The 13696-nt window shown below is 46.5% G+C and overlaps 1 protein-coding gene across 2 annotated transcripts in view; it reads left to right on the top strand.

Moving 5' to 3' along the window:
* Positions 1–9177: 9177 nt before the first annotated feature.
* The window catches only part of DNAJC11 (DnaJ heat shock protein family (Hsp40) member C11), a 67678-nt gene continuing 63159 nt past the window's right edge, over positions 9178–13696 (top strand). Inside the window, exon 1 of one of the 2 annotated variants that reach the window (XM_057695018.1) lies at positions 9178–9326. In XM_057695018.1, coding sequence (XP_057551001.1) covers positions 9255–9326 — 72 coding nt within the window. In that variant the 5' untranslated portion in view covers positions 9178–9254. The remainder of the gene's footprint in view (positions 9327–13696) is intronic. The other variant, XM_057695024.1, reaches the window with a different exon arrangement.

Genomic DNA, 13696 nt, shown 5'->3' with positions numbered 1-13696 from the left:
ATGACATCAGACAAAAGATGTCAATGCAATTTTGGGAAATGGACACTGGAGGGGCCCTTGGAAATGACTTAGGCTATGGCTGTCTCCATCTGCTAAATCCCCACAGGGTGTGGGAAGACAACTGGGAAGTGGGCTGGTTTGTGCTTCAGGATCCAGAACTGGTTCAGGAATTTGAGGCTGGACAGGGGTGTTTGGTAGTCTATATAAAGAAGAGTTAATAACTCTTATCCTCCTCCCCAGTCTACCCAGCCAGGCAATGATACCACCTTTACCCCTCTTGGAGGTTTATTATCTGGTAAGAAAAGGCTCTGGAGGCTAGATACCAGAGTACAGCTAGACACCAGATGTTATACTAAAAAATGGGAATTTTGTGACTGTCTAGGTACTTAAATGCTATTCCTGGCCCCTTCCTCTGCAGTGCTTTTACCTACCCCAGGCAGAGAAATAAGGACTCCTCTCTGGGAAAACCAATTAAGCTAGAGAGAAAACCTACAGATCTGACATCTGGGGGACCTTCCCTGACAACTCTCCAATAGACCTTTTGGTAGACTAGCCTTGGACATCTATGTGGAGCTCCCATCAATAGACAGCCAAGGATCATCAGAGCTGTGAGGGAAGCACTCCTTCCACCCCCCCCCCCCCAAAAAAAAAACAGGAAAAAAATAACCACAAAGAGAGCGAAACAGTGAGGGAATGGAATAAAACTAGGTACATCCTCAGAGATATGAGAAGAGAACTGTGAAGTACTGTAAAGAGAAAAAAAATCAGAGAACAAGAAAGAATTCTAGAAAATCAAAAGATATTATTACACTCATTTAAAAAAAACAACAAAAGGAATGGTAGATATTGTTGAGATCTCCAACAAAGACTAAAATGGGAAAGAATGGAGATTTTTAAAAAAAGAAAAATACATTAGGGAATGAGTCCAAGAGGTCCAACATCACAATGTACTGAGTTCCAGTAAGAACAAATCAAGAAAATCAATAGAATTAAGTGATCAAACAATCAAAAATTTCCAAAAGTGATGGATAGAAGTTTTCTGGTTAAAAGAGCCCACTGAGTGCATGGCACAATCAATTTTTTTTAATAGATAGAAAGTATTTATTTATTTTATTATTTATTTGTTTGTTTGTTTATAGGCCGAGTTGGGTCTTCGTTGCTGCATGTGGGCTTTCTCTAGTTGCAGCAAGCAAGGGTTACTCTTCATTGTGGTGTGCCAGTTTCTCAGTGCAGTAGCTTCTCTTATTGAGGAGCATGGGCTCTAGGTGCACGGGCTTCAATAGTTGTGTTGCACAGGCTTAGTTGCTCCATGGCGTGTGGGATCTTCCAGGACCAGGGTTCAAACCCATGTCCCCTGCATTGGCAGGCAGATTCTTAACCACTGAGCTACCAGGGAAGCCAGGCACAATCAATCTTTAAAGACCCAGACAAGGTATATCATCATGGAATTTCAGAACATCAGCAATAAAACAATATACTCAAGAGGGGAAAAAAGAGAGAGTCACAAAGCCTCAGGAATTAGAAAAGAATCAATCCTATTGCCAGCAACACTGGGAACTGAAGATGATAAAATAATGCCATCAAGATTCTGAGGAAATATTTTTACAACCTAGACTTTTATACCCAGCCAAACTAGCTATCAAACTGGCTATCAAATATAAAGGTAGGATAAGCGCATCCAAGTTCTCAAAAAAACAAAACAAAACAAAACAAAACTGTGGGAGGAAAATATGCTACATCAAAACAATGGAATAAAACAACAAAAAAAATAGGAAACAGGGCATTTAGGAAACAAGGGTGCCAACACTGAAGAGAGGAAGAGTCTTTCCGCAGTGATAGTATAGGGAAGATACAAGATGATAGCTTCGGAGCAGACTGTATGATTTCACATATAAAAGTCTAGAAAATGAAAACTAATCTGTGATGATAGATAGTGGGTTTGTGGTTGCCTGGAGATAGGAGTAAAGAGAGGAATAGATTACAAAAGGGCATGAGGAAACTTTTGGAAGTGATGAAAATATTCATTTTTTTAATTACAGTGATGGATTCATGGGTGTATACATATGTCAAAACTCATTAAATTGTTCACTTTAAATATATGCATTACATATGCAACAGCATGGATGAACCTAGAGATTATCACATAAGTGAAGAAAGCCAGACAAAGGAAAACAGGTATCATATGATGTCACTTATATGTGGAATCCAAAAAAAGAAAAAAGAAGTGATACAAATGAACTTATATACAAAACAGAAATAGATCCACAGACATAGAAAACAAACTTATGGTTACCAAAGGGGAAAGGGGGGAAGGGATAAATTAGGAGTTCAGGAGTAACAGATGCACACTGCTAAATATAAAGTAGATAACCAACAAGGACCTACTATACAGCACAGAGAACTATACTCAATATTTTGTAACAACTTGTAAGGGAAAAGAATCTGAAAAAGAATATATATATATAACTGCCTCACTATGCTGTACACCTGAAACTAACACAACATTGTAAATCAACTATAATTTAATTAAGAATGAATGCATGCATTATGTTGGACATAAACTATACTCAGTAGTTTTTAAAATTTAGGGAAAAAAATTAGGAAAATGAGAGAATTAGTGAAGTGGAAATTAGGTCAGATGGAGCTATCCACAAAGAAGCCATAGAGATAAGAAGAAAGACAGAAAAGAGAGAATACACTGAGAAGTTCTAATTGGAGTCCCCCCACCCCCCCAAAAAAAGAGAAACACTTCAGAACAGCAATAGCAAGAGCCTAAAGGATGTGAAATGATATTGCCAAAGTGCTGGAAAACAAAAACCCCAGCCAAACTAAACTTCTCTACCCTGAGAAAATATCCTTCGATATCAATGATGGCAGGTAGAGACACTTTCAGAGAAACAAACGCTGAGAGTTCTTAACAGCAGACCCACACTCAAAACAATTCCACGGGGTGTTTTGTAGACTGAGGGTCATCGAACGCTACATGGAAGCTCAGAGATGCAGCAAAAGACAAAGAGCAAAGAACGTCAATATTTTTTGAACTTGAATAATATATTTTTTTCTGACTAGAACCAAAGATCCATGAAGGAAAGTCGGGAGGTGTAAGGCTGAAAGATCCCTGAGTCCAGAACACGAAGGTCCTGAATCCTAGGCTGGAGGAAGAAGAAAGGGAGACTGACACAGAAATGTGGAAGTCGAGGGAGGGGAAAGGTCAAGCCTTCAAGGACTGAAAGGTTACAACGAAGGTGAGTAACACTGAAATACTGGCTAAAGTCCAGACAGACAGAGATTCAAAAAAGGCCATTGGGTTTGGGGTTGCCATAGGAATCTCTGAGAAGAGAATTTTAAGGACATGAGGGGGAAGAAAGCCTGATTGTATGAATGAAAGAGTGGGCGGTAACAGAAGCAGAAGCAGCAGGTGTCATTTCCACGGGGAGACCTAACAAAGACCTACTTCTCCAAAATAGAACTCTTGGTTGCTCCCCTCCCGAGCCTGCCTCTTCCCTGGTCTTCTGTACATGGCCGTACGACCCAGTAGCTCTAGCCAACATGCAGGCAGCACCACTCATTCCTCTCTTTCCCCTGTACCCCAGACCCAACCGATCAGCGGTTCCTGTTGACTGCAATCCAACTTGCATTCTATGCCTGACCATCCCCTTGCTTTGTCCGACTCCAAGTCCACCATCCTCTCTTCCCAGGAAAAACCTTGAACAGGATAGCGGTGAGGGGATGCTTCCTTTCCTGCCCCTTCTAATCCAGTCTCCCTGGAGTGATCCTTTGGGGGGGAACATCAGACCATGTCTCTTCCCTGCTTAAAATCCTTCAACGTTCAACACTGTGGTCAGAATAAAACTTAAATTCTTGACCATCGCCCTCCCCTCCGTGAGCCCCTCCCCCCGCCACTGAGCCTCTCCATCTCTTCCGACTGCCCCTCCCCCACCTGCACCAGACTCTCTAGCACTCACTGGATCTCTCCCCGTCCCTGGAGCACACCAACTTGTTCTTCTTTTTTTTTTTTAAATAAATAAATTTATGTATTTATTTATTAGCTGCATTGGGTCTTCGTTGTTGCGTGCAGGCTTTCTCTAGTTGCAGTGAGTGGGGGCTACTCTTTATTGCAGTGCACGAGCTTCTCATTGTGGTGGCTACTCTTGTTGCAGAGCACGAGCTATAGGCATGTGGGCTTCAGTAGTTGTGGCGTTTGGGCTCAATAGTTGTGGCTCATGGGCTTTAGAGCACAGGCTCAGTAGTTGTGGCGCACACGCTTAGTTGATCTGCAGCATGTGGGATCTTCCTGGACCAGGGATCAAATCCATGTCCCCTGCATTGGCAGGTGGATGCTTAACCACTGCGCCACCAGGGAAGCCCCCCAAACTTATTCTTGTCTCCAAACCTTTGCAGTAGAAAGTTCTTCCTCTGGGTCTTGCAAGTCGGGTCCTCCTTGTCATTTGGTTCAAAATTACCTTCGCAGGTAGATCTTCCATAACCACCCACCTCCCGTGACCTCCCTCCGTCTGAGAGGCTCCACGATCACATCACTGTGTTTTACTTTACTCATAGTACTTAGCATTGTGGACTTTAAAAAAATGTACAATGTGAGAGTTATGAGTTAGGTTTTATTTGGGGCAAAATGAGGGCTGCAGCCTGGGAGACAGCATCTCAGATAGCTCTGAGAAACTGTTCCAAATGGGCACGGGGGGAAGATTAGTATAAAAGTAACCTTGGTGAAGGAGGAGTACATGCAATCAAACACATATTTTTGTAGGGGGTTTCTGCTCGTCACAAGGAGCAGACATCCCCATAAAGGGATTTAGTGCTTTTCTAGATATGAGGAGATGCAAGGATTGGCTCACAAAATCAGCTCCTGAGAACACCTAACAATCTGTATACATGTTCCATCCATTTTTCCAAAGCACAGAGTGCCTCATTCCTGATCTCCACCCTAAATTCCCTTCCAGGCATGCTGCAGGTCAGCAGCTGCAGCAGCACATGTGATCTAACCCTTCTAGAGGTAGATGGCAAGTGCCCATGGCAAGTGCAATTTATAGTTGAAGCATCTGAAGTTATCTTCTTTATTAACTAACTTGTTTATTGTCTACCCACCCCCCCCCACACACACACACACATTGGAGTGTTAATTCCACGAGAATAGAAGTCACTTCCCTCTTGCGAATTGCTGAAAGGCCAATGCCCGTTCCTGGATATTGTCTCAAACTTAAAGACAAGCTGCATAGACACTGTGGGGGAATGTACAGGGTGTTATAAGAGATGAGGATAATAGGACTGCCAAGGAACACTGGGGGCCAAAATCAGATAAGCATCAGCTTTGTATCTTCCAAGACTTTCCTCAGCTACTGGCAACAGCCTGGGAGGAGTGTGAGAAGGTGGATAAGACAGACAAAACGAACTGGGAATGGATGAGATGGACAGAGCCAATGGCCAAAGGATCATGACATGACTGAACAGCCGAGAAAGCAGATTGGAATGGGACCCCAGCTGGGAGCAGATGGATTGGGATAGATGAACACATAGGCACCGTGGCCCTGAAGCTGCAAACAGCAGGGAAAGCCAGTAAGTACCACGGGCTCAAGAAATGGATGCCATCGTGGGTGGAATGCTGAGTTCCAAAGGCGGAAGGTCTGAATGGGAGATTTCAGAGCTGCACACTCTGATGGGATGGTGAAGTCTAAAACGGTGAGTCCTGAGCGTCCAGTCTATCCCTGCACTGCTGCCTGCACCTCCTGCCACCCCCGCGAAGGCTGCCTCTGGGGCTGGGCTCTGCAGCCTCTCCACGGCTATCTCACTCAAGCAGGTGCGGCTCTTCCTCTGAGTGACTCCACTCTCCCGCAATTATCATCTTGGCTTAAGAGGACAATGACAAGTCACTGAAATGCTAAGGGAAGAGATAACATCAAGAAACTTTAATTCTTGAGGCCCTGCAGATGCTCCCTTCTTTTCTCTAGCTAAGGATTTTTTTTTCCCCTTAACTCCTCTCAACAGGGTTATCAGAGCTCAGGAGGGGAAAGAGAGAGTAGGCTGTGAATGGCTGGCGAAAAGCACGACATCCCAATCTGGGCTCGATGACAAGAGAATAAGAAAAAGATTACAGGTGATTCCTCCTCCTGAATTACAGGGAAGGGGGTGTGGATTCAGGCTGCTCACCTCATCTCTCCAGAGCATCACTCAGGAAAAGGGGAAGGGCTGTAGGCTTTCTAGCTGAGGTTGCCAGATGCAGGACATAAAAAACTACAGGACACTCAGTTAAATGTGAATTTCAAAAGAACAATGAACTTTTTTTTTTGGTAGGTGTGTATGCCCCTTGCAATATTACTAACAATTATTCATTATTTATCTGAAATTCAAATTTACTTGGCATCCTGTATCTACTCTGGCAACCCTGACCCTACATGCTAAAAGGGAGGGCCCAGAGTCGAGCCCTCAAACAGAGGAAACTTCCTGAGTGGCTGTGCTGGGGTCATTTTGAACATGATATGGTGGAGGTAATCATCGTTATAGTTACTGTTTAAAAATGAGAGAATTCATTAACAATTATAACATCGTGCAACTCGGGTTGGGACTCAAAACCCACGGGCTGGGACTCAAACCCAGCCAAAACTCCGATTTGGGTCTTGAACCCACTGTCTTTTAATTAAGATCGCACACCTGGTGTCAGGACTTAACGAAGCTCAGGTTCTTTATGTCTCAGTGCACAAGCAACTCAGCGAGAGGCAAAGCGATAGGTAAGAAATGGATTTATTACAGAGAGATACACATTCCAGAAACAAAATGTGGCCCATCTCAAGTGGCAAGAGTGGCCCTGGGAGAACACGCTCTACAGAGTGTGGGCCATCTCAGAAGGCGAGAGGCCTTGAAATATACAGCAGTTAGCTTTTATGGGCTGGGTAATTTCCTAGGCTAATGAGTGAGAGCATTATTCCAACTATTTTGGGGAAGGGATGGGGATTTCCAGGAACTGGGCCCCCACCCACTTTTGGCCTCTTATGGTTGGCCTCGGAACTGTCATGACACCTGCGGGTGTGTCATTTAGCATATGCTAATGTATTACAATGAGGCTAATGTATAATGAGGCTCAAGGTCCACTGAAAGTCAAATCTTCCACCATCTTGGACCTAATCGGTTCTAACCAGTTTTTGTGATATCCTCAATGACTGTCATTCTTCTAAAGGTTGTGCCCTGCCCCCTTCCCTCCTGTTTCAGTTATGTATACATATATAACAGATACACAGTACACATAGCAATGTGAATATATTACTTAAGTATATCAGGCTTTGTAGCGAAGTGACAAATTACTTGGCGCCTTTACCCAATAAAAGGAAAACAAAAGTGCAAGGCAGTGAGTCATGTGGCTGAGTTTTGTCACTTGCTCTGGCACAAGGCGTTTGCTGGATGTGTGTGTTAACGTATGCATTTGCATTGCTCCTGGTTTCCATTATTTTGCCGACCACCGATCAGGGGTTTTGGAGAGGAGAAACAAGAGCGCCAACCTCTGAAGTAAATATATTCTCAAGCCTGTGGTGTATCTAAGTTTATTTCCCGTTTGTCACAACCACTTTCCAAGTAACCCTAACACAAAATACTGTGGGCCCAAGAGAGGACCAAAACGCAGAGCATCCCTGAGTCACTATTTATTTTGTTTGAGTGGTGATAAAAACCAGGTCATTCTCAATCACAGCAACACAGACCTGGGCTTTCTGAGACATACGCTATGTTCCATTCATGTAATTCCTAGAGGCGGTGTTTTCCAAAGCAGAGGAAAGATGGCAACGGACTTCTCTACCCAAATGAGCATTATGGTCCAATAACGTCTACAAACCTGAGGGGGAAAAGGAATAATGCATCATTATAGTTTTCCTCCCAGCCTCTCGGTAAGAAAGTCTTCAAAACCAGCAAATGTCAGCGTGCAGTTTAGCCCTAATCACTGTTCTGCAATGGAGAAAAAAGGAAAGCCCATAAAAAAAATTGCTGGAATAGCTGATGGAATATAAGTGCCTGTGAAAGAAAGCTATTGTGCGGAAGCCTCACACAGATAAAGAAACAGCTCTTAATTTACAACCTGGGCTGACAGTCTGTTCCAGACTGACTCAACACTCCCCGAATAACTGGTCTCAGCATACCTAAGTGTCTCATGCCAGAATATCCTTAAGAGGGCTGCGCAACTTGGAAGGGACCATACACGGGCCCAGCTGGTGCACATCTGGTCAAAAATTAGGAAGAGAAAGAAATCAGCTTCTCAAATCCACCGACAGGTGTTTAGGGCTTCCCAGGAGAGCTGCTTAGGAAGGGCAGCAGGGATGGTTCTGAACCCATGGTTAGTTAAGCAACAAACGTTACTGAGAATGAATGAAGAATCAGCTCAGGTCAGCATGAACCAAACAGGTGACAAGGGCATGGGAGCTGTCCTGTCCACCTTCTCTTGATACCTGCATCATTTCAAAGACATTTAAATTATTTAGATGATTGCAACCGAGCCATCTTTAGCAAGGCACCAAGCCGCAGGCACCAGGTTGAAATCAATGAGACTCCAACGCCACATTATAAGGAGGAAATTCACAAGAGAACAGCTCTGGGATCGGGTCTGCAGGTACACACGCCTGCCAGAGACAATCATAGGGGGGACCCCATGGCTAGTGCCTCGTCTTTTAAGCAGCAGAAAAATCGCCAGGTGCCCCTAAATATAGGGCAATACTAAAAAATGTAAATGAGGAGGCCCGTTCTCTGGCCAGGGTTCCGGGTGGTCAAGAGAAAAGGCTGAGACCACTGGAAGCAGGAACACATGCCATTCTGGGAATTTCCTGCGCAAAGACAAGTCAGCAAGTGGGGCTTCGAGTACCCACCCGTGGGGGGTTGGGGGGCAGCTGGCCACGTGGCCCAGGAGGAGCTATATATGGGATCCGGATGCGCCCTGCGAGGGGGACTGGGGTGTCGCAGGCGCATGCCTCCCCAGACGGTGACAACCCCCGGGTGTGACCGCAAAGTCGCCCTCTCTAGCCCAGGCGCAGCCCTAGGGCGTCCGGGCTGCAGGCGGAAAAGCCCGGGGCGCCCCATCCCGCCCTCGGCCGCGCGGGGGCGCAGGGCGCAGGCACGCCTCTTCCGGGCTGGGCGGCGGCGACGCGACTCCGGGCCGCCAGGGGGCGCTGTGGGGCAGCCGCGCCGGCCCGCGCTGTGCGGAGCGCGGACCTCCGGTCCCTCTTGAGCACGGCCTTGCCGGCTTGGCGGGGTGAAAGGTTGCGAAGATGGCGACGGCCTTGAACGAGGAGGAGCTGGACAATGAAGACTATTACTCGTTGCTGAACGTGCGCAGGGAGGTGAGGCTTGCGGCGCGCCGCCGTCGGGGCTGAGGCTGGGCCGGGTCGTTCCAGGGAGACCGGGCTGGCGGCGACCGCCCCGTTCCCGCCTCGGGCGCCCGGGGCCCGGCGGGGAGGCCGCGTGACCCGGGCTGACGTGCGCGATCGCCAGCCGGCCCGACTGCCTCCTCCGCCCCGACCCTTGCGCCGGGGGTGTCCTGGCCGGCCTCTGCCCCAGCTCTCCGCGGCCGGCGTGCCGCCGCGTGAGCTATGTCCGGGGCCAGAGTGCCCCGCGCCCCCAGCAGGAAACAGGGTCCCCAAGGTGGAGGTGGAGTGGCGGGTCCAAGTCCTCCGGGACCCGGTGCCTCGCTTGGCTCACACACCCGCCCAGGCTGAGAGGCTGTGTCATCGCGGCCAGACAGGGTGGGAAACCGGGTCTCAGGCACCAAGGTCAAGGCCACCAGGGAACCTCCCCAAGGGTCTGTCCCGTCCCTAAGTCTTCCGTGGGAACATCCCGGCTCAGAAGTGAGTCCAGGCTCAGAGGCACGTGTCTTGTGTTCTCGCCTTCCCTGTGCAGCTGTACAGAACTTGAAAGGACAGTCTCCCGGACAAATAACCTCAATTCGGAGGCCCAGGTTAGGAATAAGCTCAGGAATAAGCTAGGAAACAAGTCACGCCCCAAGCGCGTCCTCAGCATATGCGCCGGTTTCCAGACGCCGAATGTTTATTCCCAGCTTCTTCACCGAATAAGAGAGAACACGAGAGGGTCTCACACTGTGTCTGGCACGTGGTAGGAGCCCAGTAAGTTTCCTTTCTTGTGGATTCTACCTTTGAAGTCAGCGTGAAGGGCAAGGAGGTTTCCAAGGTCAGGTTATGAGATGGACTCTTTCTCTGTAAACTGCTGGGTGGGGTCTTCCCAGCCCTGCCAGAGAATCTCTAATTTGGGTTCAGGTTTTCCTGTGATCAGAACTAGCCAAGTTTGTCTGTGTTAGGCAAAGCTGGTCAAGTCAGTGTTGTCAGTGAACGTAGGTCTGCATAGTGTTCACAATAGATAACCTTTTGTGAGTGCTTACTTTGTGCAGGATCACGTGCTGAATGGACACTTCATTTTATGTTATTGCACTTGATTCTCATACTGGCCCTTAAGGTAGGTATTCAGGTATTTCTTGATTTACGGCTGAGGGAACGAAGCATAGAGAGATTAAGTAACTGGCCCAAAGCCATGCCACTGAAAATCACGAGAGCCTGGATTCAGTCTGGGCAGTCTGACTGTGGAGTCTCAGTTCTTGACCTCTATGCTGTACTGTCACCCTAGCTTACCAGTCCTCAGGCTACAGCGCTGCTGGACTCCTTGGGCACCAGAATTAAGAATAAGAATGCCTTAAATGTGTTAGTCACTATTTACTATGGAAATGGTCCAATGAAATATTTTGGGGAATTGCAGATCCTGTTAGGCTGCTTTGGGCCACTTGGAGATTCTTGTAACTAATCAACAGTAAGGCTCTGGGTAAACCACTTTTTGGCCTTCATTTCTTTCCCTTTGAATGGAGCTGTCAGACTAGTTGTTCTCTTTCTCCAGTTCTTAAAAGTAAAGCAGTAAATGAAACCAGCTTTTCTGAAATCAGCCTTTCTTGCCACTCATTTATAGTTAGTCTGGGTTATTAGTAGTTGAGCAGCCGTTTAGCTGTTTACCAGGCTTACTGAATCTTAGGCTGCTGCAAATGGTCAGAAAGATCTAGAATAGTAGGCTTGGCCAGAGTCCTAGGTAAACATTTGTCAGAGGTATACCTTGAAACTGCCAGAATGTTAGGACCTGTTATTGTTTTTGGACTGATGGATGGAAGCCAAAGAAATATTTCTTTAAAAAAAAAACCAGTTTCACTTCTCACGATGAGTGAAGGCACCTCCCACATTTATGGCCGTAGGTGAAATCCCTATGAAATATGTCCTCTTGCTTAAGTCATCTTGTGATGCCATTGTCAAGAGACTCTGTGTAAAACACTCTCCTCTCTGGTGTGGAGATTCTCGCTCTCAGGATTCCAGAGACTGTCCCCCAGGAATCTCAGATGGCAGCAAGCTGACACAAAACCAGGAAACTCTACTTAGAAGTTTCAAATTTACCAGCATAATGCATGATAATAACAAATGGAGTAACATAGAAATGTCAACAATCAGCTTAAGGCTCTCCCTTGCCCATGTTTTGAACTTTAAAATATCCCCTTAAATCGTATCCCAGAGAGTGAGGCAGGCAGCTAGAGAAGACTCGATGGTCTGTCATAATTCCCTTCCCTGGTGTCCTGGATTTCCTATGTGGAGCCATTGTCTGCCTGCTGCACATTGAGGGCAGGGAGGAATTTATCGTTAACTGGGCACGTTGAAACCAGATTGGCATCTCTGGTTTATGTAGTCAGATGCGTCATCAGGGCCTAAAATCTAACTGATCTCAGGTTTCTGAGACGATTTGCCAAAATTTATTTGGAGAAAGGATTCCTGAAGAGCAAGTCAGAGGGAAATTTTCTTGATCTCTATGCTTCTTATAGACATTATAATTGACACATTTTAAACCTAATTTAGTCCTAAATACTTGAATTTAATTCCTACTTAACCAGTGTTGTAGTTGAAAGAGTTTCGTTTTTATGCATGTCAGTCTGCAATGTTTATAACCTGTTTTAAGATCTCTGGTGCCAATCAATTTAGCCTTACAGGAGCCAATCTCTGTTTTAAATTTTAAACACTTTTGGAAAAAACACAGTTGTTTAATAAAAAATAAGCTTAAATAAAAATGTTGTTTCTTGTAGTCCACACATGGAGGTCAGTGTTCTGGAATCTTTATCCTTCCATGACAGCCATGAAGCTAGAAATGCAAAAACAAAACCTAAATTAAACATTTTCCCAGAGTCCCTGCATTTTCATTCCTTCCCTGACATAGGGTATATTGTTCTTTCCACAATTTTTGGTTGTCTGGGTTTCTCTGGCTGCAGATTAGAGTCACAGAGTAGGGCTAAAAATTCGAGTTTGGACTGCAGATGGGAAGAAAAGGCTAGAGCAGTAGAGGAAGGTCTACTATTCACAGCCAGGATTGACCTGGGGGGACAGTCACCCAACCCCCCAACCAGGATGGCTGGGCCATCCGCAGAAATTGAACATAAAAAGGTTGGCTGAGCTAGGTGCACATTTAGGTGCCCAAAGTGGTGAGGTGCTCTGTGTTTGTCCATTCATTGCTTATCTAACCTGGTGGGCAGGTAATTTAGTCTTAATGAGGGATGTAAAGGCAGGTCTAAGGAGGTCATTCCTTCAATGAGTTTCCCGTCTGCTGCCTTAGGTTCAAAGTTTGATATTCACAACAGTGACCCCGCTTGTGCTGGGCGAGTAGGGTGAGCCTTGGTTGTCCAAAAACGTAACTTGCCCGGGCAGTCAGGCATCCTGTACGCCATCCTGTCAGTGAGGAGGCTGAGGAGCACGAGCCTTAGGAGCAGGACCCTCAGGCCACACGGCCACCCAGTGACCTTGAACACAGCATTCGACCTCAGTGCCTCCTTTACTGATGGGCAGCAGTACTTTGTGGAGGAGGCAACAGTGTGGGGCTCTGCAGCTAGACGGTCCTGTATTCGAATCCCAGTTTCACCCCTGGGAGGTTTGTGCCTCTAGGCCAGTAGTGGAACCTTTTGGCTCCCTGTTTTCTTGGGTGTGGAAATGTGGGTAACAAGTGAAAATGCATTAAGCGCTCACTCTGAGCCAGGAAGTTATGTATTGGAGTCCGAGGGTGTGTATAAAGCACCCGGCCTAAGTAGGTACTCGGTTAATGATATTTATTTTTGCTACTTCCTGAATTTTGAGAAGCATGAGGTTTTGCTTATTTTGTACATCCATGTACATAGAAGGCTTTGGTATGCCTCATCCTCACTAAATTTGCTGTTGTAATAATAAAAAAATAGTTCCAGAAGTTATGCTAAGCATTAGATTCTGAACTCCCAAAGCTTTCTTCATTCTTTCTGTTCAAAATACTGAGTTTATTCTCTTCCAAAGACTCTTATCTCTGTGAACTCTTCCTGCAAGGTCATGACTGTGACTTGGGTGGCAGGGGAGGATGGTTCCCAGAAGCTGGGGTAGAGCATGGGGGCGCGGTGCAGGGCCAAGGGATGATTCAAAAAGGCGGCGTCTGGAGTAAAGGCAGAGTGGGACACATAAACCTGTGAGCTGTCAGCTTTGAAGGGGCTGGGCAGAGAGGGGAGGACCTGGCAAGGCAGAGGTTCTGCTCCAGCTACAGCAAGACAGCACTGGTGGTCAAGAGGGTGCCCTGGGGGAACGCGGAGGCTTCTGGGGGTCTCCCTGTGGGTGGGGAGGGGCTATTAGGGTGTCCCGCCAGTTCTGGTGTCATCGTGTAATTAGCA

Source organism: Hippopotamus amphibius, chromosome 1 (genome assembly GCF_030028045.1).
Source record: "Hippopotamus amphibius kiboko isolate mHipAmp2 chromosome 1, mHipAmp2.hap2, whole genome shotgun sequence".
NCBI classification, from domain to species: Eukaryota; Metazoa; Chordata; class Mammalia; order Artiodactyla; family Hippopotamidae; genus Hippopotamus; species Hippopotamus amphibius.
Note: the sequence above shows the minus strand (reverse complement) of the source record. Positions and strands in the feature narration are given on the sequence as shown.